The following is a 27670-nucleotide window of genomic DNA, read 5'->3' on the forward strand; positions in this document are numbered from 1 at the left end:
ATTCACATTTTAATAAGCCCTCCAGGTGATTCTGATGCACGCCAAGGTTTGTGAACGGCTGCTCTAGCAAAGGCATCCAATAAGCCATCCCTAAATTGGACCATAGAGGCATTCCCTTCATCCTGACTTACCAGCCCCTCGGTGTGCATAGCCCTCAGTACTTCCCAGGATAAATGCAGTTGCTAGAGCCATGGCTTTGGAATCTCATTCTCTGTCTTCCCCCTATTTCTTTCTCACAGGAATCAATTAATAACAAACCCTTAACTCACAGGACTTTTCTTCGGATTGGCCAGTCCTCTGGAGAAGGAAATTTGCAGAGACACAGCCTTGTGCTTATCCTGCAGCTGGAAACCTTGCACACATTTAGTTGTAAAAGCCCCTTTACTGACTGAATTCTGCATACTCAGGCCTCTTCCGTCTTCCTGCCGACCTCCCCTTCCAGTTAGTTACCTCCTGTTGACTTCTCAAGACTTTTTTTATTTGGCACAATGAAACAGGCACCAATCTTCATCTCATTGCCTCTCATGAAGCTAATTCCTACCCAGCATAACAATCCAAAACTTGATGACATTTCTCATATAGAAATGTTATCTTCACTTCAGATTTGATACATACATTAACTATGCCACATCATTAAAACAACTGACACTCTTAGTTCAAATGCTTTCCTCCCTTCTCTAGCACAGTGAACTGAACAGAGCTGCCACCACCTGGTATTCAAGCCGAACTATGAGAATCATGCCAGACTCCCGTCTCTCCTTCATCCTCACGTCCAATCAATCACCACATCATGCTTGCTCTACTCCCTCAATATTACTTGGAGCTCTCCAGTTCTGATTGCTACAGGCATTCCTCGGCTCGGAGATGCATCACTTCAGTCTCTGCCTCCATCTTCTCATGGCATTCTCCCTGTGTGTGTCTATGTCTCACGTGGCCATCCTCTTAAAAGGACACCAGTCATATTGGATTTTGGGACCCCCTACTCCAGGCTGACCTCATCTTAACTAGTTACACCTGCAAAGACCCTATTTCCAAATAAGGTCACATTTTTAAGTACTGGGGGTTAGAATTTCAACATATCTTTTTGGGGGGACAAAATGCAACTCATGTCACCAGGTATAATAATCATCTGCTTACTTGTTTCTTTCCTTAAGCTCTAGGTCCTGAAGGAGAGTTGCTATATCTCATTTGACTTCATTTCCTTGGTGCTTACTTTTTTTTTTTTTTTTTTTGAGACAGTCTCATTCTGTCATCCCGGCTGGAGTTGAGTGGTGCAATCTCGGCTGACTGCAGTCTCTGCCTCCTGAGTTCAAGTGATTCTCCTGCCTCAGCCTCCCTAGTAGCTGGGATTACAGGCACCTGGCACCAGGCCCAGCTAATTTTTATATTTTTAGTAGATATGGGTTTCGCTATATTGGCCAGGCTGGTCTCAAACTCCTGACCTCAGGTGATCCACCCACCGCAGCACCCCAAATAGGCTGAGCCACCGCACCCAGCCTATTTCCTTAGTGCTTACTGTGGTGTCTGGTGCATAATAAACCCTCAGTAATTGCTGATTGAATGAAAGGAAAAGCGTACATGTTAATTACCCTTCTAACAGATTTCTCAGTGTTTCAATATCTTCAAATTCTTCTTTATTTTAGGTAGTTACCAAGGCTGTCATGATCCTAAAAATATTTGACCGTTTAGCATTGAACCTGAAGTTCTCCAGTCTCTCAGCTTCTTCTTGCCCCATTCCATCCCACCCAAAACTGCTCTCTTTGATCTTATTTCCCAGTGTCATCAAGTCCGTTGGCACATTTCTGGCTTTATTTCCTCCATACCCAACCTAGATCTCACCCCCAAATCCTCGTCACTTTTATCTTCTACCACCCTGCCTGGCCCATCCTCAGCCTTGCATTGATTTTCTGTGTGTGTTTCTGCTGCTCTGGAGCTTCCTGGAGTTTGGGAGAGTCTCATAGAAACTGGCTGTGGGAAGACATTCTGTAAATCCAGCCAGGCACTCCAGCAGCATCGAACTCTTCTTACTCATTTCTTGTCATGTGCCAAAAACCTGTCCACTGTCCTCAGGCCTCAGCTCTGTCCTGGACCCTCCCTCTAAGCCCCGAGCCTCAGATCTAACTTAGTGAAATGGGAACCTAGCTCCCTTATCTTCCTGTCATCTTACTTCCTGTCATCTTACTTCCTGTCACCTCTCCTTGTCTTCATCCCCTCTCACTCCTTTCTTTGAAGTGGATGTGGTCTCATGTCACAGCTAAATTCTCTACCCTAAATTGTTGTTTTAACTCCTCAATTTCTCCAGTCTTTGCCCCCTAGTCAGCCACTTCTTGCTTTTATGATCATACCCACACATCCTCTATCCCTTACTCAAATGTCAAGTGATCCCTTGATCCTTTAACTCTCCATATGGTTTTTCTCAGTGATTTTCACTGCTGTACTTCCTAAGAAAAATGCATACACATACTGTCTTTAATTTTATCACCAGTTAATTTCTTAAAGAAGATTGTTGATGCTGGTGTTATAATTATTACCTTGAAAGTTTAAACTCAATTTGGCAATCTCTCCCTCTCTTCCTCTTCCTCTTTTCATCTCCCTTACACAAACAAACTCTCTCTCATACACACATACAAACAGCACACTCATAGAAATTGTTCTAATATCACACACTTCTGCTAACTTATAATCACCAGAATCATTCATTAAACAGTTTGGCTTGTTGTTGTTGTTGTTGTTGTTGTTTTGTTTTCCTGAGGGCTTTGCTGTGTTTTGAACTCTGCCACATGCTGCTAATACAGTGACCGGAAGGCTCACAGGGTCCCTGCCCTCGAGGGACTAATGCTCTGGCAAGGGAGTCACTAAAACAAACAACTAAATAAATATGTCACAAGTACTTACAGGTTGTGAAAAATACAAAGGGGTAAAAAGACAGGGAAGAGTGGACTAACCTGAAATGGGGGAACCAGGGCCTCTCTGAGGCAGTGTGTTTAAGTTGACACTGAGAGATGAGAAAGGACCAACCAGGTCAGAAGGGAGGGAAAGAGCTTTCCAGACCTAGGGCACCCTGGTTGGCCCTGGAGGGGGACAAAGCCAGGCCCCTTCTAGGGATTGTCAACCACCATTGCTCTATCATCATAGATGATAGCCACCATTGCTATATCATCATAGCAGGGAGAGAGAGACAATGGGCAAGGTTGGCATGGTAGGCAAGGGCTAGAGCATGCAGGAGTCTTGATGACCAGGGTGAGGATTTAAAGCAGGGAAGTGGCATGATCCCCCTATAGCCCAGGGCTTAACCCTCACTTTCTCAGAGAGGCTCCCCTTCACCATACCTGCTCAAGGACTGTTTCCCTTCTTCAGAGCACTTTCCTCAACGTATGGTTATATATTCAAGAAACTCCCTATAACAGACCCCCATCAGTTTTGCTTTTCTTCACCTCTGTGTCTCCAGAGCACAGAGCTTGGCCATGCCAGCTGCTGAATGCATATTTTCTGAACAAATAGTGAATATTTCCTCATTTCTCTTAGGTATGATTTTTGGCAATTCAGCCTCTCTGAGCCTCAGTGAGCTTATCTATACAACAGGAATATTAAGTGATCAGTCATTGGACTTGTTTTTACTGTCTTCTGTTTCTGTGTCCTTTATATTGACTCCCAATCTTTACCTCTGTACTTGCCTCTCTTTTAAATGTCAGCTCTGCTTAGCTAGCTACCTGCTGCACATCTTGCCAGATGTTCACAGATAGCACTCAGCCTTTTCATTTCAACCTTATCATTTCTTGCACCACAAGACCCTCCCTTTACCAGACCCCCCCACCCCCACCCCACACATACATAAAATCATCCTCTGGAACTACTTGTTTCTATTCATGGCAAAATCATTCTCCTAGTCCTTCTAGCTCAAAACTCTGAGGCCATCTTACACTACTTCCTCTTCCTCAACCACTGCTTAAAATATCTTCCAAGAAATTCTGCCTAAGAATTGTCTTTCCCTTCCAAATCTACATCTTCCCACCGAATTCAGATCCTAAGTACTCATTTTACCTTGATTGCAAAAGGCTTCTCCACTGGTTCCTCTCCCTCTGGGTTTCTCTTTCTCGTTTACCCTGCTTTCACAGAGGCAAAATCTTGATGCTATCTTCCTGTATTCAAAACCCATCAGTGGCTCCCCATTGGCTACCCAAGTATAGATTTGCTTTCAGGTACCATCATGTTATGGCTTTAATTTATTTTTTCTATCTCTGTGTATCGTACATTTCAGATGAACTGAACATTTCACTGTTTCTAATGTTCTCTCACATCCACCCGCCTCCATGCCTTTGTTCATGCCATTATTTCTGCAGCAAACCTCCCTTCCTTCTGCATCTTCCATGCTGACTCAGTGCATCCTTCAAAGCTTAAAGCTTATCTAAAATAGCTCTTCCTGACTGAGCCTTCTACATGACCCTTGAACAGGATGTGATTTCTTCTTCCTCTGAACCCACTCACTCCCATTTCACCTGAAATCTCTTCCACCCTGCCCAGGAATAAGGATGTGACCCCAAGTCATTAGCCTTCAGCCAGTGCAGCCCAGTGACTCTCCTTAGTTCTCCTGCAGGAGCAAGTGCTGATAATTCACAGAGGTCTTAGCCAGGGCTGTGGTGTCTGAGAGCTCTGGGCTTGAGCCCTGACTCTGCTGCTTGTTAGCTGTGAGACTTTGGCTTATGTTATTTAATTTCTCTAGGCCTCACTTTCCCCACCTGTTAAATAAGACTAATGTAACAGCTGTGCCTCAGAGGGTCTTATGAGAATTAAGTGAAAAGAAGTACTTGGCTCATTGACTAGTATAAATGCACAAAAACGAATAGCTTTTACTTGTTCAGGCATCAAAATTGACAAAATAAATGCCATAGTTTGTTTACTTGCCATCCTTGTTTCATCGGCTCCTGATCCAGGACAAGGACCCGGCCTTCTATCTGCGTAGCCCAGTACTCTCCGTAGTGCCTGTCTCATCAGAGGTGTGTGATAAACACTTGAGGAATGAATCAGTACGTTAATGACATTCTTGATAGCAGAAAATGTGTATTAATCATTTCTGTGTCCCTTGACTGTGTTTAGCCAAATGTTTTTTTAACATGGCAACTGGTTAATATTTTTTAAATAAACAGATAAATGAAGAAATGAATGAGTGATTGAATTAATAGTGAAACTTGCTAAATATGTTGAATTTAAACAGATTAGTAGATAGAAAAAGACTTTGGGAAAATGATAAAAGCTCTATATTAAATATAGTTCCTTGATGGATATTTTATTCTTCCCTGGTTTACTTATTTTGTCAATTTTTCCTGGCATAAAATCACAGAAATGTAGGAAGCTATGTTTACTATTGTACATCTTGTCCCTTATTATTCACTGTCTCTTGTGCTGGTACTGTTCACTCTCCTACCTTGTCACTGGAATTTAATGTGAGTGTCTGTGGTGGAGGAGGAATTTCACCCTACTTGGTACAGGGATGTAACATTCAGTCGTGAATATGTGTTAAACTGTTTTTCTTGTACAGGGATGGATTTGCACAGATCCATTGCCAAGCTCTTGTCCTGTTCATTTGTGAGCAAAGATGGGTGTCCGGGGACACATGGCAGGCTGTGCCCATGGACAGGAGTAAGCAAGATGAACAAGCTTTCAGGACCACTGAACTTGAGGCCCCGGCTGTATTAGCCCAGGGTAAAAGTCAACTGAACCTTTAGATGCAGAACCAGAGAGAAGTGGAGGGAAGAAAACAGTAGTTACTATTATCACCATTTTACAGAAAAGGAAACTGAAGCTTGGAAAGATCAAATATATTTAGCTATATCAGTTGCATGAAGTTAGCAAGGGACTTGAATCCAGAACTTGGACTTGAATGGAGATCTATCTGACTTCAGAGCTTACCCACAAAACCTGAGCCATGGTGAGACTTTCCTGGAGTGATTTGTGTGGGAAACTGCAGGCTCAGTGTTGATCAGCGAGGGACCCTGCTCTCAGCATGCTCTTTCTGCCTGACTGCTTTCAGTGTCTGCAGCAGCTGCTAGCAGGGTGAGAGAGGAGGAAGAGAGCAGTCGTGAGTCTCACCAGTCGTCTGACTCCCTACCCACAAAGAAAATGCTGCAGCTGTGACATAGGTGTGTTTGTGTGTGTGTCACATGTGCACAATTCACATGTGTGTATGTGCACATAGGTGGGGGCATCTGTACCTGTAGATGAATTTCCGAATGTAGGAAAATCTCAATGTTGCATAATACTGTTTTCATGGAACTGTTGATCCTCAGAAATAGAAATGACTGACAGGTTTTCAAAACTGAATGTGCATCTCATATAATTGTAATGAGATTTGGGATATCTTAATTCATCGATAAAGGGAACAGGGAGGAACTCAATATGCTTCACCTCTCATCATCCAGGAATTTAAAAAACAGATTCCAATGAATTCTTAGGCTAGATTGCAATTTCTGTTTCTATGCAATTATACAGAATGCCAAACTCATCTATAAAGATCAGCTAAGGCGTGAATGTATACATGTTAGGTCAGCAATTCCCAACCTAGTGTGTGCTTTAGAATCATCTACCTAACATTTTAAAAATACTGATGTTTGACCCAACCCTAGATTGGTGAAATGAGAGCCATCAAAATGTGAGGACCAGTTTACCCATATGTAGGGTAAATCTGATGTACCAAAGTTTGAGAATAATTCTGCTTATGAGAGATGCCATGATAAATGAGATTCAGTAGCTATTTTAATGAGAGAATATTTATAAAGGAAGACAGGTAAGTGACTCTAATACAACGCCATGTATGCTAATATTGCCCCATGAAAACACAGGCAAGGGGACAAGTAATTCTTTCTATGCACTACAGTTAACTTCTGCTCCACCCACTACTTTGTACCCAGAGGCCAGTGGTGGACAAGCTAAGCTGATGCCCAGCTAACAGTCCTGTGTGTAGACCCAATGCTGCCTTTGTGTATTTTCTCCAACAGCTTTATGCCTATGATGGGGAGAAGAGCAGAGCAAGGTGTGGGAGAAATCCCAGGATATGTGCTCCATGACAATCCTTCCCTCTGCCCCTTACTAGCAGTGTGACCTTGGGCAACTAACATGACCTTGCTGAACCCTTGTTCACCTTTGCCACTTGGGGATAATAACACAGCTGTAGAGTTCTCTAGGTAGCTGTGAAATGACACATAGACAGCACCCAACAGAGTACCTGCCTGACATGTGGAAATGCACAATAAATGGCAGCTGCTATTACCAGCTTTTTCTGACCCACTCAAGATTTCTTCCCTTTGCCTTATATAATTCTTGATTCCAAAATATGCAGGGAAACTACAGTTCTCTGGGCTAAGCTTCCCCTATTTGGGGACAGATGAACTCTGTCTCTGCCTTCTATGATGATCCTTAAATCAAAGGAACAGCTAGCCCTTCTCCAAGTCAGGTGCTGGGAGTCAAGGTATGAATGCCTCCTGCGTAACTGGGGCCCATGACAGTGCCCCTCACTTTTCTTATCCTCTCACTTGCTCTTTCTTGGCTAAAAGGCCGAGTGTGATGACAAAAAGTTCAAATGTGAACATCACATTTATGTTACATGTGTATTTGTCTTTATTGCCATGTTTTGGGACAAGGGTGTATCCTTGAGTTTCAAAATCTAGAAGAAAAGGTACAACATTTTGTTCACTACTACCCATTTCAAAATCATTTGACATATCTGTAAAATTTATTTTCAGGCTGGGCGCGGTGGCTCACGCCTGTAATCCCGGCACTTTGGGAGGCCTAGGCAGATGGATCACAAGGTCAGGAATTCGAGACCAACCTGGCCAATATGGTGAAACCCTGTCTCTACTAAAAAGTACAAAAATTAACCAGGCATGGTGGCGGGCACCTGTAATCCTAGCTACTTAGGAGGCTGAGGCAGCAGAATCACTTGAACCCGGGAGGCAGAGGTTGCAGTGAGCCAAGATCGCACCACTGCACTCCAGCCTGGGTGACAGAGCAAGACTCCATCTCAAAAAAAAAAAAAAAAAAAAAAAAAATTTCAGCATTTAGAATCAAAATTCCTATTAATGTGTGCATAATAACAGTTAATATTTATTAAAAATTGACTGCATCCCAAGGTTATTGAAAGTTATTTGCATATATTAAAAGAGTATTCAACCCTATGCAGTTGATGAAGTAGATAATATTATTATCCCTAATTTACAGATGAGAAAATTGAGCCACAGAAGGAAGGGATCCTGTCAGTTTTTTATTGCTCTATCTTTAAATGAGATAATTTATATAAAGCACATGTGTGCACATATACATAAAAAATAGACTGAAAGTTACCCTAAATAATAATTAAAAATGAATAACCAAAGATTATCAAGAATTTGCAATTTATTTATACACGGTGTTCAACAATATCATGTTTTTGTGGAGTATACTGTACTTGAAAATTCCCATTTTACATGTGAAGAAGTTGAGGATCTGTGCTCTTATTTGCCTGAGGACATGGGAGCAATGGAGGGTTTGCACTGGTAACTTCCATGGAGGGCCCTTCTTAAATCCCATTACCTATGAAATGCCAGGAGTGGGCCGGGATGGCAGCACTCTGGTCAGGAGTGGAAATGGTTCGTGCCTAATTACTGGAAGGAGGCCTGAGTAATAGGCATGGGCAGGCAGGCAGGTGGATGTGGTGGTGAAAGCTTTGCATCTTGATTACCTCTGTTTTCTCAGTTATTGAGGAAGCACATCATGTGCCGAAGGAGAAAATGGGGGAGGAGGTGTCAGAGGTTTGAGAGAAAGAAAGTATGAAAAGGTGATCTAGAGAAAGGGAGAGTGAATGAATGAGGAAAATGTAGTTTGATCACTGGGCAGTATTCAAGAGCCCACTTGAGGTTAGCGGTCAGGGATTTTAAATGAAACTAATCAGTGTGGTGGCCAACTGCATTCATCTGTGCAAACTCAGAAATGGAGCCACAGGGTCGTTGAGTTTAACCAGTGTTGGAGTGTTTCAGACAAGTATGATGAAGTGATGGAGGAGCGTGGGAGTTGAGGTTACATGAAAGGGATAGATTACAATAATGGGTGACATAATTTAATATGAAAAAAGAAGGAAGAACATACACGAGGTGGGTGAAGGTCAGGAAAACAATGGTAGAATGAATAAATTCTAAGCATCCAGGAGGTAGAAAATTATGGCATTAGAAACAATAAGTTGGCAAAATAGGAGATGATGCTTAGATATTGGGATTTTTGAAATTGAGACCAGGGAGGGTCTGCAGATATTGGTTATCTAGAACATGACCATGGGAAAAGGAGGGTAGAGGTAGGATCATTAGAGGAGAAAGGTCAAAGAGCTGAGTGACTTGATTTTAGTGGATACTTAAGTTACCAAAAATTATGGAGAAGTTTTGGGAGAGGACAGTGATCCAGGATCTGAAATGAGGAGGGAAGATGGGGGCAGAGCAGTGTAAGTATGACTGCAGCAAGGAGGGAAGTGGATAGGATACTCTCATCACATGAATTAATGAACTTACCCAAGGTTACAGAGATAGTAAGTGGTAGAGCCAGGTTTTAAACCTACTCAGTCTGGCTCCTGCACCTACATGAACTACTCTTCTAATTACTGACAAGTGTGTTATTTTTCTGTATAAAAAAATTCTAAATGAGTTTGTTTACTACTAATAGGCATTAAATAGTACAATCACATCAATATTTAATTTTTCTTTGCATGAGATTTATATGGTAAAAGATAACGTAAGTTTGAGGTCAAGCATGGTGGCTCACAGCTGTAATCCCAGCACTTTGGGAAGCACAGGCAGGAGGATTGCTTGAGTCTAGGGATTAGAGGCTACGATGAACTATGATTGCACCGCTGCATTTCAGCATGGGTGACACAGTGAGATCCTGTCTCTAAGAAAACTAAAAATTATAAAAAAAGGTAGTAGTTCATTTAGCAAATGTAGGCACTGTTTTATCACCATTTTATTTTATTTATTTATTTTATTTTATTTTATTTTTTGAGACGGAGCCTTGCTCTGCAGCCCAGGCTGGAGTGCAGTGGCCGGATCTCAGCTCACTGCAAGCTCCGCCTCCCGGGTTTACGCCATTCTCCTGCCTCAGCCTCCCGAGTAGCTGGGACTACATGCGCCCGCCACCACGCCCGGCTGGTTTTTTGTACTTTTTTGGTAGAGACGGGGTTTCACCGTGTTAACCAGGATGGTCTGGATCTCCTGACCTTGTAATCCGCCTGTCTCGGCCTCCCAAAGTGCTGGGATTACAGGCTTGAACCACCGCGCCCGGCCTATCACCATTTTATTTTATTCATTGAAACACTTCAACACTGGTTAAACTCAACAACCCTGTGGCTCCACATCTGTGTTTGCACAAATGACTGCAGCTGGCCACCACACTGATCGGTCTCATTTAATATCCCTGACCGCTAAGCTCAAGTGGGCTCTGAATACTGCTGGGTGATCAACATGTAATAACTCGAGGCACCATTTTATCCACATTTTACAGATGAAAATACAGTCATGCACCACATGACATTTTAGTCAACAGTGGACCACATGTACAATAGTGTTCCCATGAAATTGTAACTCTGTATTTTTACTGTACCTTTTCAATGTTTAGATGCCTAAACATTTACCATGGTATTATAATTGCCTATAGTGTTCAGTATAGTAACATATTGTACAAGTTCACAGCCTAGGAGCAATAGGTTATACTATATAGCCTAGGTGTCTAGTAGGCTATACTGTCTGGGTCTGTGTAAATGTGCTATAATTACACAATGACAAAATCACTTAATGATGCATTTCTCAGGATGTATCCTCATCATTGAGCAACTCATGATTGTACTGAGGTTAGGGAAATCAAAGGACTTATCTGAGGTCATATAATTCAATGATTGCTTCATCCAGGGCTTAAATTCAACTCTGTCTAACCCTCAACCTCATTTGCAATACAGTGGAGCTCTTTCTTGAGCGCCCGCTATGTAATGGTACTACTCTGCACATGGTGGGTTTAGTAGACACGATGACAAGGTCCTTTATATCTGGTGAGCAGAAAATAGTCACTAGATATATATGAAGGAAAGTGCAGGGTGCCATGAGAGAATACAACAAGGAAATATAACCTAGTCTAGGAGTGCCAGGGAAGGCCTATTTTAGGAAATCATTTTTAAGTTAGACTTTCAGAACAGTGTAAGTTATCCAAGTAAATAGCAGTTGAGGGACAGGGGATATGTCGGGGGTGGTAATCCAGGTAGAGAAACAACATTTGCAAAGGCCTCAAGGCCCTATAGCATCCTTTGTAAACTTTAGGCATCATTATTCATCATTATGCTTACTAACTTCTGATAAAGCCACAGGTTTACCAGATAATCTAGGGATTGGTCATTCTAAGTACTTATTTTTTTCCCAGAACTAATAATGATTGTGAAGATAGTGACATGTAATAATCTCCCCATCTTACCATTAGGATACATTGAAGCATGTGATGGTTCAGCCAACTGCATAGCAGAAAAATTCATTTTTGCCATTTTTCTCTTCACCTTTCTCCTGTATATACTGCAAACTGCCTTTCTCCACAAGCACTTTTAAAATGAGCCTCTATTCTCTCTTTATTTCACTGCACCCTTCTTGCGATTTATTTACATAGTTTAGAAAAGGAATATTTGTTTAAATGCTCTCACGTTACATATAAATATAATATCCCATACTGGGACCCCAAAGTGCTGTGAATAGCTGGGCAGAAATTTTGGAAACCATGCTTCTACCAGAAACTCAACCAAATGTGGGCCAGAGGCAGTCTTGAAAGGATGTGCTTTCATTTAACTGTGGACAAATATTTCCATTTGTGAAAGTTCCTTTTATGACAGAATAATATGTAAATCCAGAAAAAGCTTATAGTTTCTCAAAGTCCATAATGAAATGCCCTGTTCATCACTGCTTCTGAATGAAACATCCCATCTATGCTGGACTGTATCAAAGAGAATACACACACACACACACACCATACCCATATTCATATATACAAAAATACATATATACATACATATATTCTCTCTCAATCTGCTTATCTCCCTACTTTTCCTTCTTTCTTGCTTGCTTTCTTTTATCTATCTATCTATCTATCTATCTATCTATCTATCTATCTGTCTATCATCTATCTATCTACCTACCTACCTACCTACCTACCTATCTACCTGTCTCTCTCTATTTCTCCTCCCTCTCCCTGGATGGCAAGTCTTATACAAGGAAGCCTATCACCAGACATGCTGGCTAACAGCTTCTGAGCTCTGTTTCCAAGTGCCACAGTTAGGTGGAAAGTTGGGACTAGCACTTAATCAAAAAGTGACATTTAAAGGACCGTTGTTAAAGCAAGAGTAGTCCCTTGATGCACTGAGAAAGCCCATATGAAGGGAGCATCCAGTCTGCCTGGTCATGCAGGGTCTTTACTCACTAGGTTACAGAGTGAAAGAAATGCCCAAGCTATCAGCATGGACAAGCATCAAGTCGAGTCAAGGCCACAGCCAACCTCTGACCCAACACATCACCTAGACTAAGGGAAAAATCCCTGCAACAGTGGATATGTCCTAAGGGGGAGGAGAGAGAATTGGGAGAGAAACTGAAAGCTTGGAAATTGCCAGTGCTTAGAGAAGACTCTGAACAGACTGTGGGTATTGTGTGAGACAGGAGGAAGAAAGAAAAGGCAAATAAAAGATTACCACTAGTTCTGAGCATACGTGTTTGCATGTGTGCCTGCTGGCTGCTGTGTATCCGTTACAATGGGTTCCTCTGTGGCACAGGCTATGTTCCTGCATGGGCATGGGTCTGCGGTGCTTCCTGTGATATGCCTGAATGGAAGCCACCTGTAGCTGCCCACATGGGATGACAATTTTCAGGGTCTTTATTTGTTAGAATGAATGAAACAAACAAACAAACAAAAATGCTCTATTCTGACTAAAAAGATGTGAGTGGTTTGCCCTGTACTCAGAGAATATTGGAGACCACATATCAAAGTGGATATGAGAGACTGAAGGTTCCTTCCAATGACAGGATTCAACCTCCTGCCCCACATCTGACCTGACACAACCCATGGGCTCCTTGATGGCCTAGTGCCCTTTCCACAAAACGAATATTGGCACAGTCTGCTCAATAATGCTGCTCACTTCTAATGGAGGCAACACTCTTACCACTACAAGCAGACAGAAGCTGAGGCTTGCCACTCACGCTCCTTTCCAGCTCTAGCCCAGAAAACCAGATAGGAGTTGCTATCTCTTCAGAAGCCTCTGCTTACCTGGCCGAGAGATTGGTCCAGGCTCTTCATCTGACTCAGAATATGTCAGGCAGTTCTCCCAGAGATTATTTTTTTTCCTAATGAGGAGACAAAGTGTTTCCTCTGTGGCTCATACTGCTAGTGGGCATCTCCACCATGTGTCTTAGCTGTTCGGAGTGAAGTCCATAGTCTGAAAAACAGAGCGAAGGGAGGCAAGGGGCACCTAGAAGGACCTTTAGACCCTGCTTGCAGGTATCTCAGAGGCAACTTCCATTTAAACCTGGATACAAGACTTCATGATAGGCTTTTTTTTTTTTTTAGTGAGGCCCGTTGGGTTTTCTTACTTTCTCTTGCACTCAAAGAGCCCAAATACAGAGGCCTTTCCTCTTTCAGTGGGTCTCAAGCAGGTCCGTTTTCAAAGTGTTATGAGTGCTTTTACGTCCAGCTGTTCATTACTTTGCCCCGCCTTTTCCTGTATGACCGTCTGTGGCTTTCTACTTGTGTGCACTAAGCTCCCCTGCCAGACCCTCCGCTGTCATTCCATGCACTGCCAACACCAGCCTTCCCTGCACCCAGGATAGCGACTCTACCACCAGCCACTACCACTTAGCTTATTTCCTAAAAACCCCTTCCTCTTCCCTTTTAACATTCTCAGTGGTTTGTCTGGGTCTGTATGTGTTTCTTCACAAAGACCTTAGATTCCTTTGAGGGCAAGAATCTCTTTATCCCAATTCCTGTTGCCTAATATCACAGTTCACACACAATAGGCCTCCACAAATATTTGCTAAATAAATCAAGTAAGATTTCTCATCTCTCTGGCAGATCATTCCGGACTAAAGGGAAGAAATTAAGTAAATTCCCCTTTATTCCTTTGCCGGTGCAATTTGCTACTTGCTGAATTCTCTTGCCATTTCACAATATGCTCTTCCCCGCTCTTTGAGTTTAATGTCAGTGCTGTAGTTAGTTGCCCAGTGAAGTGACCACTGGGTGGGAAGTGGGAGGTGGGAGGTGGGGTGTCGGGGCTTTGGCCTTTCCATGCTCACATTGCCTCCTCTCCAGCCTATGTGAAGACATCTACAATCTGAGTTAAAGCCTGCGTTGGCATTGCATTTGCACCTAGGGCAAGACACTTCTTCCTCTATTGAAGTTTGGGAACCACTCCTTATTATAGTATTTATATTTGATGCATGTAATTGATCAATTTAACTTATTTAACAAATGATTCTACGTGTGGCACTCACCAAATGCCACGAACTGTTCTAGGCACTTTAATTACATTAGCTAGTTCCTCCTCATAACAACTTTGTCAAATAGATAGTTATTACCATCAGCCTCATTTTACAGATGAGGATATGGGGTTACAGAATGATGAAGGAACTTGCCCAAAGTCACACAGTGATTGGTGGCTAAGCTGGCATTTGAAATACGCAGCCTAACTCCAGAATCCATGTCCTAAAACCACTGTGCCCTGCTGCCTCTAAATGTGATCAGGGTAGGGTCTACACTGCACTCCTCTACATCCTTCCAATTTGAGTTGATATTCTTAATTTTCAGGGCCCTCAAAAGCAGGAGGTCTCCTTGACCTAACCTACTTAGCAACAGTGGATGAGTGCTTAATAAATACATCCAAGCTTATTGCTTCCTTAACTTTGGCTTGAATACAGGTTTATTTGTGTCATTCTGCATAGCTAATTGTTCACATAGTATTTAATGCCAGTCATTTGGCTCCTGAAAATATATTTTCAAACAACCTAGGAACTATGCCAACAATTAACTATAATTACACATTGTATCAGTTTTGAGTGCTGGAAATGGTTGGAAGGCAAAATGTATGTTATTTAAAATGTTAAACTGACAGTAAATAAAATATGATCCTACCCAAAATAGAGATAAATAAAATTGCATGTCCCTCTTTTTTTTATTGCCTTTTCTAGGTGTCTGGGATTATATGGAATATTTTTTTCTCGTGATTTCTAGACTTTTTCTTGAATTAACAGATATTTTTAGCTGTGCATAGACCACCATTTTCTGTTCAGCAAAAAAAAAAAGAATCAAATTCAAACCCTACTCAGTGGGTTCACCTACAATGACGAACAAACATAAAAACACCTGGGGAGGGGCCTTTTATTTGATGCAAGAGTTATTCACAGTACACTGTTTGGATACTTTATGGAGCCAGTTCTTGCCTCTAGGTATTTCCAAATTGAATCCCAGGAAAAATGCATTTATAAATAGTAAGCTTAAATAATGAACACATTCATCCTAGCCATTTCCTTATATAGTTCCAATGGCTTTCCCTTGCAACAAATACAGACTCTGGGTAATTAATTCTTTAGCTTATTGGGTTAAGTTGGTGATTTCCAACACTATCAATATTTTGTAACAAATATTTTTAACCCCTTTTATTATGTGTAAATAAAATTTATAAATAATAAAACCCGTAGATACAAAATTTTAACAAATATAGCGTCTTAATATTAAGGGAGAAATAAGAATAATTTATAATGATATAACTGTTAATATTTAATAATTGTATCTTCCTATGCTAGTTATAATAAATATTTTAATGCTCCATTACAAGAAAATAAATAATAAATTTGATAGACGTTTGTACTTAGTGCAGATTCACCATAATACAATATATAATATAAAATGCAATATTATATTATTATATGTGTGAGAGTAATACAGACTGATGCACATGTGCTGTATTGGTGATTCAAAGTGATTATACAACATGTAACCTCCCCTCAAATTATAAAGTAGTTATGGACCTAGAAAATTCACTGTATTGAAACTGTACTTTGTGCTTATATGTCAATGGAATTAGCATCTGTGCTCATACCATTGGACGCGGGTTTTCAAAACCTAAATAAATATCTTGCATGACAGTCAAAAGCTTGTAGGACATGGGGAAAGTTTTGTTCTGCAGAACTGTCCGGAGCAATGCACTATTCTAGCCATCCTAGCCCTACCTTCTAAAGGGCAATAATGACCTTCAGTCATTGTGTCATTCAAGAACAACTGCCATACATTTATCAAAATACCCTCTATGGGGTGACACCCTCTGCACTGCAAACCACTAGATTAACTCCTAGTATTAGAATAGCCCCAAATAATAATTAATAATTTATTCTCCTGGCTTTTTGTAGTCCTTGAAAACAAAAGGAATGTCTACAGTAAAATTGTCAATAATCGGGTTCATTATAAGACTGTAAGTTGCACAAGTGTAAGGGCTAAATCCACCTAGTGTGTGCAATAGCTCAGTACTCACAAGATCTGGGCTTTGCTAATTCTTGCTTTAATGATTAAATAATGGGCTTAGAGATCTGGGTTAGTGAAAAGATATACACTATTTAAAAGAAATAGTCTTGTTACTTTCTAATACATATGACAATACCTGGATGTTCACTAGAAAGCATTACAGTTAAGAAATATTTGCAAACATAATTTCAATTGTTTCTGTTTGAGTGAGTGACATTAAAATGTTTGAAGATGTCTGAAACCTATCAAAGACCCAGCATCCTATTGTCATTGTGAATAAGAGAAGAAAACATGTCGAATATCCTGTATGAGCTGTAGTCTTTGGCCGAAGAGGTTTGCTTAATCTTCACAATGGTCTGTTAGGGAGCTATCATTTATTGACCCTATAGGAAATTAGGACTGGCAAGCAAATTATCTGTCCATAGTCAGACAGTTGGTTCAATGTCAGAATGAAGTTTGAATCCAGAACTGTCTGATTCCCAAGAACTCACAATGCTCTTCTTAAGGGAGATCAAGCTAGGTTTCTACAAATCTACATCTGAAGGACCATGAATTATGAATATGTGAGGTCTATCTTCATATAATTTTACTCTATATGTAGTTCCAATTGTCATGGCTATCAAATTCCATTTTCCTGGTAGTTCAGTGATTTTTACATTTATTGTGTTCTTTGTCAGGTCCCAGGATTCAAGGTCGTGTGTGAGCTCATATTAGTGAGCTTCCTGGGGGCAGGGGCTATGCCCTGGATGGCTGGGTCTCTGCCACCTAGTACTGTGTCTGGCACGAAGTGGGCGTTCAGTGAGTATTTGTTGAGTTGAATTTAATTGAATGATGTTTCTTCTTTTAGGCCATGGCCTTACACAATATTTCAGCGAGGCTTTGACCTGGTTTTGGGAGAGCAGCCCTCTGATAAAATATTTAGGTAAGTGATTGTCTAGGGACTTGCTTATGTATGTCTGCAAACCCTGTGTTCCACTTCCCCCTGAACTTACTTCCTAGTGGTAAAGTATAAAATGGGAAACACCTTGAGTTGTCATGGCCACCTACTAACAAAAGTGCTTGCCCCCAGTCATGCCCAGGGACAACATGGAGGACTTGGAGGTCAGACTGATTCTGTTTGGGCCCTGGCTTCCTTCTTTGCCAGCTCTGGGAACCTCACTAATTTACTCAACCTCCTGAAGACTCCAGTCTCTGCATTTGTTAAATGGGGCTATATTACATGCCTGGCTAGGTTATTGTGAGGGATATATGAGATAATGCAGGGAAAATCCCTGGCACAGAGTAGGCAATTAATGTCAGTTTCTGCCACTCCATTTTTGCATCTAATTTGCGCCTTCCTCATAGTCTTAAGTTGTTCAAAATGAATCTCTCCCGCCCCTGCCTTCCCCTTTTCTAAACTCTGCCTCATTATTATTTTCTTTTACCTACTACTTTCCTGATCAAATTGGATGCCTCTAGTCCCTCCCAAATTTCTACCTACATACATACCTTTCTAATAGCACATACATACCTTTCTAATAGCACATATTAGAAAGGCCCACAGCAGAGGAATAATTTGAGTGCCATCCAGGAGCAATGCGATTATCATAAAGTTTAATTCATACTAGGCCTTAGCTGGAGCAGTTTATTTCCAAAATAAGATCTTATCCATTCATTTTGTCAATCTATCATTCACTTAACGTACATTTGCTGAGTTCCTTCTAAGTGCTTGGCTTGACAGTATGGGCATGAATACATGCCCCTCCTTGAGTAAGTCGTCTAGTAGAGGAAGTGAGTTGTCCTGCATAAGTGGCTGATGAATTCAGCTACTGAATGCCTTTTCTGGAGAAATGGTGAGCAGTGTAGGACAAATGGAAGACTTGCACCCATACAGTTTGCTGAGTCTCACTTCTTCACTGCCACCTTTCCAAGCCCCTTCCCAGACCATCCCTGTCAGCCATTCCTGGCCTAGGTGTTAATTTTCGCTCCTGCATTTGCCGCCTAGGGCTCACTCTTTTGCAAGGCTTCTACTGCTCCTCCTGTAGCTGGTTGTGGACTCAGCTTAGCCACAGCCGTGTTCTCTTAGGCATGCTCCTAGCTAGAATGCGGATTCACAGAAGCACTTCCTCAAAGGACTTTCCCTTGTCCTTTTCTCTCCTGAGTGTCTGTCCCAGGGAAGGCTGGGTCATGCTCATGGCATTGGGCACAGGCTGCTTTTGAGGATTTGTGCTGCAAGAGATGTCAACTCCATTTCTTGGACTGTGATATGGGCATTAAAACTTTCCAACAAGGATTTATCATTCAGCTGACTTTTTCTTTCTTTTCCCTACTGCTGGTCTTCCACAACTTCAGAGGGTAATAAAGATAAGGGAGATGAGGAGCCTGGTGGAATTTGGCTGATTGACATGGATAAGTTCCTCATTCCCTGAAAGTCAGAAACTAGCAGTTTGAAAAACAAGGGCCTTAATAAAATTGCTATTCAAGCAAAACCTACACAAAAACTGTTTCTATCCCCACAAGCACCATTTATGCTTTCTTCAAAGTTGCTGGCTGCCAACTGGATGTTTGATCCAAGCACTGCAGAGTGGACCAATTGTGTGGTTTGACCCATGAGGTCAGATATCTTAGGAACCAGTGGGTTAATCAATAAGTGACTAAGAATTTTTATCCCTAACGTGGAAACAACTAGCCTGTCAAATGAATGCAATGGGTCACAATCTGTTTATTTTAGGTACCAGGAACTTTAATCGAAACCACTCTGGCATCTGAGTAAACCACCTACCAACAACCACTCTAAAAAATTCTGTGACCTGGTCAGTCACTATAATTGGCTACTTATTTGCTACTATGCTCACTCATGATTTAGTGTCCTATTGAATTCCAAGCTCCTGAACATCTCTCTAAACTCTGAAATCGAGTTTAAATTCCTCCATTTAAATCTTTTTACTATCGAATGCCAACATACAACTTCCTCTAAATGAGCCACTCTTCTTCTAGAGAACCTTTTGTTCTTGGCTGAATCTGTTTTCTAAGTGATCCAATATCCGCAATAAACTGAACGTCTCCCACTCTGCTCATTTGCTCATACCCTTTCCTCTAGCAAGAATGCACATTTTTCTCACAATATAAATACTACCATTTTTTAGGATCCAGATCAAGTCTCCACCAAACTCAGCATCTATTGAACACCTACTCCTTCAAGGTACTGTTTCAGATGCTGCAGATATAACCAAACAAATATGACCAAGATAGTCTCTGACTTCAAGCATTTACAGTCTCATCCAAAAAGCAGTCTCCAGCCCTGGCTCTCTATGAGAGTCCCCAGTGTGCTTTAAAAATGACCGACGATCATACCCAGAGCAAACCAATTAGTTCATAAGTTCTGGAAGGTGTAGCGAGGGCATGAGCATTTTTAAAAGCACTATGGTGATTCTAACCTGAAGCCAGGATGGAAGAATATTGCTCTAGAATGTCTCCAATCCACTGTAGCAATCCGCAATGACTTTACCCCTGCAAATGCCTATCATATATGGATTGTAATATGTATTCGTCAATTATGTTATTTAATATTTATTTTTCAACTGCCTATTTTTCCCCAATGAAATGATGTTCTTCTTGAGCGAAGGGGCGGTATCTTATATCGCTTTAAATATTTAACATCTAACATACAATTTTGAACACAGCAGGCCTTCAATAGATATATGTAGATAATCATTTCAGGTATTTCCTAAAAACTTGAACCCAGAGTAAGAAAAGACCTTGATGTTCAACCTAACCTTGATAATCTGCAATCCAAATAACCTGGGAAGGGCCCAAGCTAGACTCAAAGGATCTAAGAGGACCCTGAACCTACCGACTGAATCTTCCCACCAAACCCACTCCAGTGCCCAAGAAGACCTCTCTACTGTGGCTAGGATCACTCCTTTCCACTAGACTGTGGGGGTAGGGATTGGTATAGACCAAATTGATCCCACAGAGACCTTCCCTCAAAGTGAGTGCCTGCATCCTATGGAACAATTCCTTGTCCTGGAATAGCCTGTTCTGAGGAAGCATGGAGATGCCAGATCAATAGCAATTGATACGTTTCCTCACATTCCATTTAATGGCAAGCCATGGTGAGAGCACAGCCTTGTTCTGTGCAGCACTCTCTGGTGAGTGTTTGCCTCTGGACAGGAATTTCTAGCTCTAGTTGAACACAGGGCTGTGTGCAGGACTCAGTGCACAGCTGAGCCATCAACTGCACTGGTCAGCACCAGCTGTCTCCAGAGAAGGCCTGAGTTGGGAAAGCATTCTAGATGCTCACCCAGCTTCTCTTGGGTAGCTTTTTGAAGTTGTTCCTGCCAAATCTGCATGAATGAGGGACAGATGAGATTTTAGGACACAGCTTTTCTCTGACAGTTTGTTCTATATTTGGTTTTTGGAGTTACTCAGTAGATTTTGCAGATGAAAGAAAACTTGAGAATTCCATAGGCCTGAGCCAGCATGAACTAGAAAGCTGCTGGGATCCATACCTGAGAATCAGACCAATCCCAATTTTCCCATTTACAGAGGGTGAACTTGGAGAGGTTACTAGCCTTAAAAATTACTTGGTACGTTGGTAAAGTGGGGCCAGATGACCAGCCTCAGAGGACTGTAGTAAGGATACATGAGGCCACACTACAGAGCACCTGCCCCTTTACAGTTCTCTGCAAAGATGAGTCTCACCCAACACCTGACTTTGCTTCCCCTACAGGGTTTCACCTTGATCTTACCAGAGGCTGCTTTTCTTATTAACATGGTCCAGTGCAGTGTCTCAGGAGCTGCTCTGCACAAAGGAGGTTTCTCACAATATCAAATTCATTTCCACTTTAACCTTTAAATCCTTATAAACCCAGAGGTTAACCTATAGCCTGCTCTACCTAGAGGAAAATCTTAACCTCTGCTTCCACCTTTAAATTTGAACATGGAGATTGTGTTTCCCAGAAACTTGTGCAAACTAAAGAACCTAATGAAATATCATTATCGATCAGTCAATACATATTTATTGAGCGACCTCTTCGGGGCAGAAATTGTGTCAGGCAGTGGGGATACATAGGTGACAAAGAACTGTCCTCTGCCATCCAAGAGAGCACATTCTTCTGAGTGGTGATGGACACATGAAAAGACAGGCACAACTCATCGTTTCAGGAGCAGCAAGGAGCTCTGAGTTAGGTGCACAGGCTTAGCCCCTTGTTCAGCCTGAGGGTACAGGGTGAAGGCCCTGGGCAGATTTCTGGAAGGGGTAGGATCTTACCTGAGTCTGCAAATTATTAGAAGTCAGACATAGAAGAGAGGGAAGAAAACCAGAAAGAAGGTCTATTAGGAGCAAAAGCAAAGAGGTGAGAAAATCAGGACTACTTTAGGAACTGTAGTCAGGTCTCATTGTAAGAGCAGAGGGTGACCCAGGGTTTGGTGAAAAAAGAAGCTGAAGAAGCTATCAGCTGTCGAGGATGACCTCTTTGGAGGTTGGAACTTTATTCTGTAGGTACGGGGTGCCATAAACAGTTTAAGTTGGGGGAAGATATGATTTGCTTTTCTCTTAGAAATATTAGTGTATTCAGAGGAGGAAGAGAAAACTGTGAGATGGATGGGCATGGAGCCTTCTCTTTCAAAAGAAAAATTAACCATCGGAAATGTAGCAGAACTGCCAACGGCTTCCTAAAATCAGTTACATAAATTATAAACCACAGGTCACAGATCTGTTGCTCTGCTTTAATGCAAATATTGTAATTTTGAAATCAAAATAGAAAACAAAATTTTATTTATATGTCCAATAAACTGCCTCCTCCTTGGTACCATTCAAACTACTTGTAGACATTCTCTCTAAAATGATATAATAGCGGAGGTGCCCCCACTCCAGCCTGCCTGTTATAATGTTTCTATCTCAAGGATGTTCATTGTGAAATGCCAAGTGAAATTATACAAATTCTTGGAGGTTGTTTTCTTCAACTTACATTATCCTTAAGTCCCGGATTCCAGATACCTTGAGGCAATCAGTCCTGAATGGGCTCCTTAATCTTACCAGATGAAGTGTGTGAGTGTGTGTGTGAGTGTGTGTTTTTGTGAGTGTGTGTGAATGAAGGGACTGTCATGCTTCCAATTTTGCTAACTGCTTCACAGAAGAATGAAGCCATGGTCATGGTCTTCTAAGTAACAAGCTTTCCTCCTCTGGTGCAGGCACCTCCCTGCACAGACTTACTGCTTGATACTCCTGTGAGTGGGGAGAACTGAGTGACTCTTACAGAGCCAGAAGCATCTCTAACATTTCAATGCTGCTTAATGCAGAGGTTCACCAACAGGTCAGAGAAGTAGGGGCCCAAGAGTCAGGGTGGAAATGGGAGAAAATCCCCCAAATCCTGGCCACTTCCCTCCTACCAGTGGCTCTGCCTGGCCCCTGGAAATCCCCTGCGTTAAACTGGCACATGTCCCACACCCCTCCAGCTGCTCTAGGGCCCAGGACTCTCTTTCATGTTGTGGGCAGAAATCATGTGGCTTGGCTGCCCTCTAAGTCATGAGCCCTAGTCAATGGGTCTGCTCTGTCCCATTGGCGCTAGTCAGTGGTCAGCTTACTGGAGAGGGCTACATTTTTTTTTTTTTTAATAAAAGATCTGATGTCATCAATCTGGTTTCCTAGAATTTCAGGCAACCTGGGGAGGGGAGAGGGTTATGTATGTGTTAAGGTAGAGAAAGGAGCGGGATTCTGAAATGGTGCTATGTGAGCAGCATGCTAATGGTTCTGTTTAATTGTAACATCCTTCCATTGTTCCTCCTTCCACATTAAGTAGGGAGGGGATGCCAGACTGCCACAGCCTCTTCATATCCCACCCACACTGGCTTTGATCCCGCAGACTATTTTTGACTATGAACACAGAGCATTTGAATGCCTTTGAAATGAAATGAATGAATAAATAAACAAATAATCTCTCATGGTTTTCTTAAGCTCTCCCTTGAAATGCCGATTGATTCTTTTACTCCTTTTAGCCCTTGTTGTAAGAATAAAAAAAAAAATCTTCCCTGTATCCCCAGGGTTAACGCCTTTAGCCACGGGTGTGGGTAGGAGTGCAGAGAATAAATCTGGGCCTGTTTTGTTCATTTGTTCATCTGCTCTTCTCTCCTCCCTGGAGGCTCTTGGCTTCAGTCATTTCTGTTCCCATCACACAGAAGCTGTAAAGGGGTGCTTGCTTTCTTTCTTTTCTTTGTTAGGGTTCCTCCAGGCACAGAGAGATGCCATTGCCGCCACTGTGGGTGTGCAGCCGTGGGATGGGGACGGTGGGAGGCTGGCATCTCTCTTCAATTAAAATGCTTCCAATTATATCTGACTCAAGACTGGGGAAGCCCAGCTTCAAATCCGAAGAAAGCTGGAACTTGCTTTTTATGACTTGATAAAAACTACTTCTAACAACTAGTGAGCAGGTACCATAATCAGTTCTCCAGCTGCCTGGCCATGTGAGCAAGGGTTGGTCTCTCTACCTCCTTAGAACTTAGTCATTGCACCCATAAAATGGCAATCTTTCTGAAGAGGACTGCAAAGGGTGAGAAGAAAGCGCTGGTAATGAAATGCCAGATCCCCCAGTGGTGAGTGGTGATGCCTCCAGTCATGACCACCTGGCACTGGATGTCCCTGCAGATTCACCTACACCCTTGGGGAGGGCATGTGGTTGCCCCTCAGCAAGAGCTTTGTGATTCCGCCAGCCGAACTGGCCATCAATCCATCAGCAAAGTGCAAGACGGACATGACCGTGATGGAGGATGCTGTGGAGGTCAGGTGAGTCTGGCTTCAGGACTGAGGCCTGCAATTGGCTTGGGAAGCAGAATGAGAAACTACCTGTAGGTTCTAGGTGCTGGGGAAGGAGTCACGACAAGCTAAAAGGAAAAATTGGCAGGCAACCTGCTAATTCCCCCTATGTTGTGCCAGGATCTGCTTTTTATCTGGGTCAATATTGCACATCCCAAGGCCCGTTCACTGGAAGAAGACATAAAATTAGAGTTTGTAAGCACTTCTCACATACACTAAGGACTGACAGGCAATAAAATGTTAATTTACTTGCCCAAATTTAGACCTCTTTCTTTGACCAGGCGTTACAGCCTTGGCTCATTTCCCAGATATGGAGAATGCCCATCATTTGTTAGTTCAAGGCTTGGAGTATAGTTGATCTTCAATTCTTATAAGAGAGAGTGAGATACAATTCAGTTGACTAGAGAGGAGCATGGAATGTAATGCCACGCCACTTGTTGCATCTGGAATCTCCTTGACCCCTCCCTGCCTCCCACTCTTTCTGCCCACAGAGAGGAGCTGATGACTTCATCCTCCTTCGACAGCCTGGAGGTTCTCTTAGATTCCTTTGGGCCGGTGCGCGACTGCAGCAAAGATAACGGGGGCTGCAGTAAGAATTTCCGCTGTATTTCAGATCGCAAGCTGGACTCCACTGGTTGCGTGGTAGGTCTGCCCTGCCAAGCTAGTACTTTCTATTTGGGGGATGGGAAGGAAAAGCACGAGGGGAAGACACAATGCAGATATGTAGGTAAAAATGTGCTGTGATTCCCAGTTGTAAACACCAGCTAGTTAAATTAGGGATTTTCTCTTGATAAGGATGAGAAGGTAATCATGAGTCAGTTAGTCGAGAAGTTGTTATGGAGTACCTACTGTGTGCACTTTAACTATTTAAGAAAAAATTTAGTTCATAAGAACTAAATAACTGCTTAATTGTATGACATTGATTCTAAATGTAATAGAAAATTTTAGGAGAAACCTACCTAAAGCTAGAGTGATGAAAGAAGTAAGTTATGCCAGGAATGCTAGTGAAAAAATAAAAACTAAAAAAGAAAAAATCTTTGTCCCCTCTGTGACCACAGCAATGGGCACCTGCTCCTTCAAAGGTGGGCTTCTAAAATACTTCGTTATCAGCTCTATGGACTGTGTCTATGGTGGCTGACTCACACCTGTAATCCCAATACTTTGGGAGGCCGAGGTGAGAGAGTCACTTGCAGCCAGGAGTTTGAGAACAGCCTGGGCAACATAGTGAGACCCTCGTGTCTCCAAAAAAAAAATGGAATAAATTAGCTGGGCATGGCAGTGTATGCTGATAGTCTTACCTACTCTGGAGGCTGAGGCAGAAGGATTCCTTGAACCCAGGAGTTCAAGGCTGCAATGAGCTATGATCTCGCCACTGCACTTCAACCTGGGCAACAGAGTGAGACCCTGTCTCGTAAAAAAAAAAAAAAAAAAATGTGATTCTATTAACTAGTAAGACGATTTGGACTAGAGTGGACTAAGCTATCTCCCACATCATGAATGTGAAGACTGTACTGTGCCATGCAGGGAAATGGAGGCAGGAGCAGATGAAGCCTTTGGCTGCTGGCTCCTTTATGTGGGCCACTCTTATGCCCTTAGCACTATTGTCCGTTTCCATCCCTCCCTTCTTTGAAGGCAGAATGATATAGTCCTCAAGAGAGGAAAGGGCATGCGACAGAGGAGGCAGGGAGGAAAGCCATTCAGATTGAGAGCAGAGGAGAGGAAGAGATGATTCACTGGTCGCTCTGTCGGATTGGGGGTTGGAGCAGGAGCTTCCAGCTCTAGGGAGGATATGGTGCCCTGTCTCACTTTCCAGTCTGACAGCTGTGCTGTGTGAGAGGACCCTGAACAGGGACAAGCTGTGAGGATGCTGTGCTGATGCCATCTTTCCCCTCCCCTCTTTCCCATCACTGAGCACCTATTCTGTTCAGGGAGCTGCTCTCAATCAAAGACGGATATGTGCCTGGTACAAGGTGGAGTGCACCCTGTACTAAGGCCTCCCCAAACTTTTACCTATTGACAGGAGGGTGATTCATCTGAGAAGGAAGAGAAAATGAAGAAAAAGAAAGGGAGAGAGAGAGCACTGAGGGGCAGATAGGAGGAGAACCTGTGGGTCCATGATAAGGAGGGAAAAGACTGTCAGGAAAAGGCAAAGAACGGTGCTCTTTAGGTCACGCCTCCCAAAGGCAGCCAAGGAGGAAATTGATGTCCCACAGTGCCACCCTCCCTTTGGCTGGTCCACTCTCACATGTCTTAAGCAACGTGCTCCCAGCTGGGATCCTCAGGAGACAATTTCACTATCTAATGGAGCTCCCAGCTGAGACACTTTTTTAAAAAGCTATTCAGCTTATATTTCTTCATCCAGATTTCAGCCTTTCATGTTTTATTACTGTCTGGAGTCATTCTAAGTGCTGAAACACTGTGTGTTCATATGTGCACCTCCCTACCTACCCTCTGTAGCCACTGCAATACGTGTTTAAGCATGTACATGCATTAGCAGACACACACAGGGCTAGGCTCTCCCTCTTTTGCCACTTCTCTGCCCCTTCCTGAACCCCTCAGGGTCTGCCTGTCAGATGCCTTCTGTTGGTGATAGCCCCTTTTACTTGGCACATAGCTATGCTGATGGATTTTTGTACTTTTAACACTGATCTGTGAGACAGAGCTAGCAGGAATAGTTCTGATGAATATGCATTTGCAATAAGGCTGCTGCATTTTAGAATTGGAGCCACTGCAAAAAGTCACCCAGTTACACCAGTACTTGGTATTAGCATAATACTTTGAAGCCACTGGACCACATGGCTTCTGGAGAAGGAGGGGCAGGAGGATTGGCAGACACACTCGATTTCCTTTTTCTCATTGGCTGTGAAGCATAGGCTTCCTGAGGCAGGAGGACAGATGGGTGAGAGCTGATGTGTCCCATCATGACCCTTGTGACCCCACTAAGAAGTTCGGAGACTTGACCTTGAGCCTGACCCGTCTCCAGTGAGCATTGGTGCTGTCCTAAAGCTCTGATATGTCAGCAGAGTCGTCCCTTGTCATCTGGAATTGGACCAGAGACAAAGGTATCAGCTGAACCAACTGTAGTTTGCAGAGCATTGGCCTGCCTTCCTCCTCTCCACATAAACTTTACCTTCAGTCCTCTGGGTGCTGAACAGAAAGGCTTCCCAAGAAAGGCCTATTTTTATGAAAGGAGAGAGAGATAAGAAACTCAGAACATGCTGACTCTTAAGGAACCTAAGGAAGGAGCAGAGATGTGGGCAGAGGCAGAGAATATACCTTTATATTTTCCTGGCTGAATTCAAACCTGACAGGTGGGATTCATGTTTGGTCCACATAGGC

The 27670-nt window shown here is 42.5% G+C and overlaps 1 protein-coding gene across 2 annotated transcripts in view; it reads left to right on the plus strand.

The window, feature by feature from the left end:
- ASTN1 (astrotactin 1) overlaps window positions 1-27670 on the plus strand; it is a 306213-nt gene that overhangs the window by 183496 nt on the left and 95047 nt on the right. For both annotated transcript variants that reach the window (XM_073011748.1, XM_007989385.3), the window contains exons 9-11: window positions 17387-17461; window positions 24164-24301; window positions 24823-24973. In XM_073011748.1, the coding sequence (XP_072867849.1) occupies window positions 17387-17461; window positions 24164-24301; window positions 24823-24973 (364 nt within the window). The remainder of the gene's footprint in view (window positions 1-17386; window positions 17462-24163; window positions 24302-24822; window positions 24974-27670) is intronic.

The sequence above is a fragment of the Chlorocebus sabaeus genome, chromosome 25, assembly GCF_047675955.1.
Source record: "Chlorocebus sabaeus isolate Y175 chromosome 25, mChlSab1.0.hap1, whole genome shotgun sequence".
NCBI classification, from domain to species: domain Eukaryota; kingdom Metazoa; phylum Chordata; class Mammalia; order Primates; family Cercopithecidae; genus Chlorocebus; species Chlorocebus sabaeus.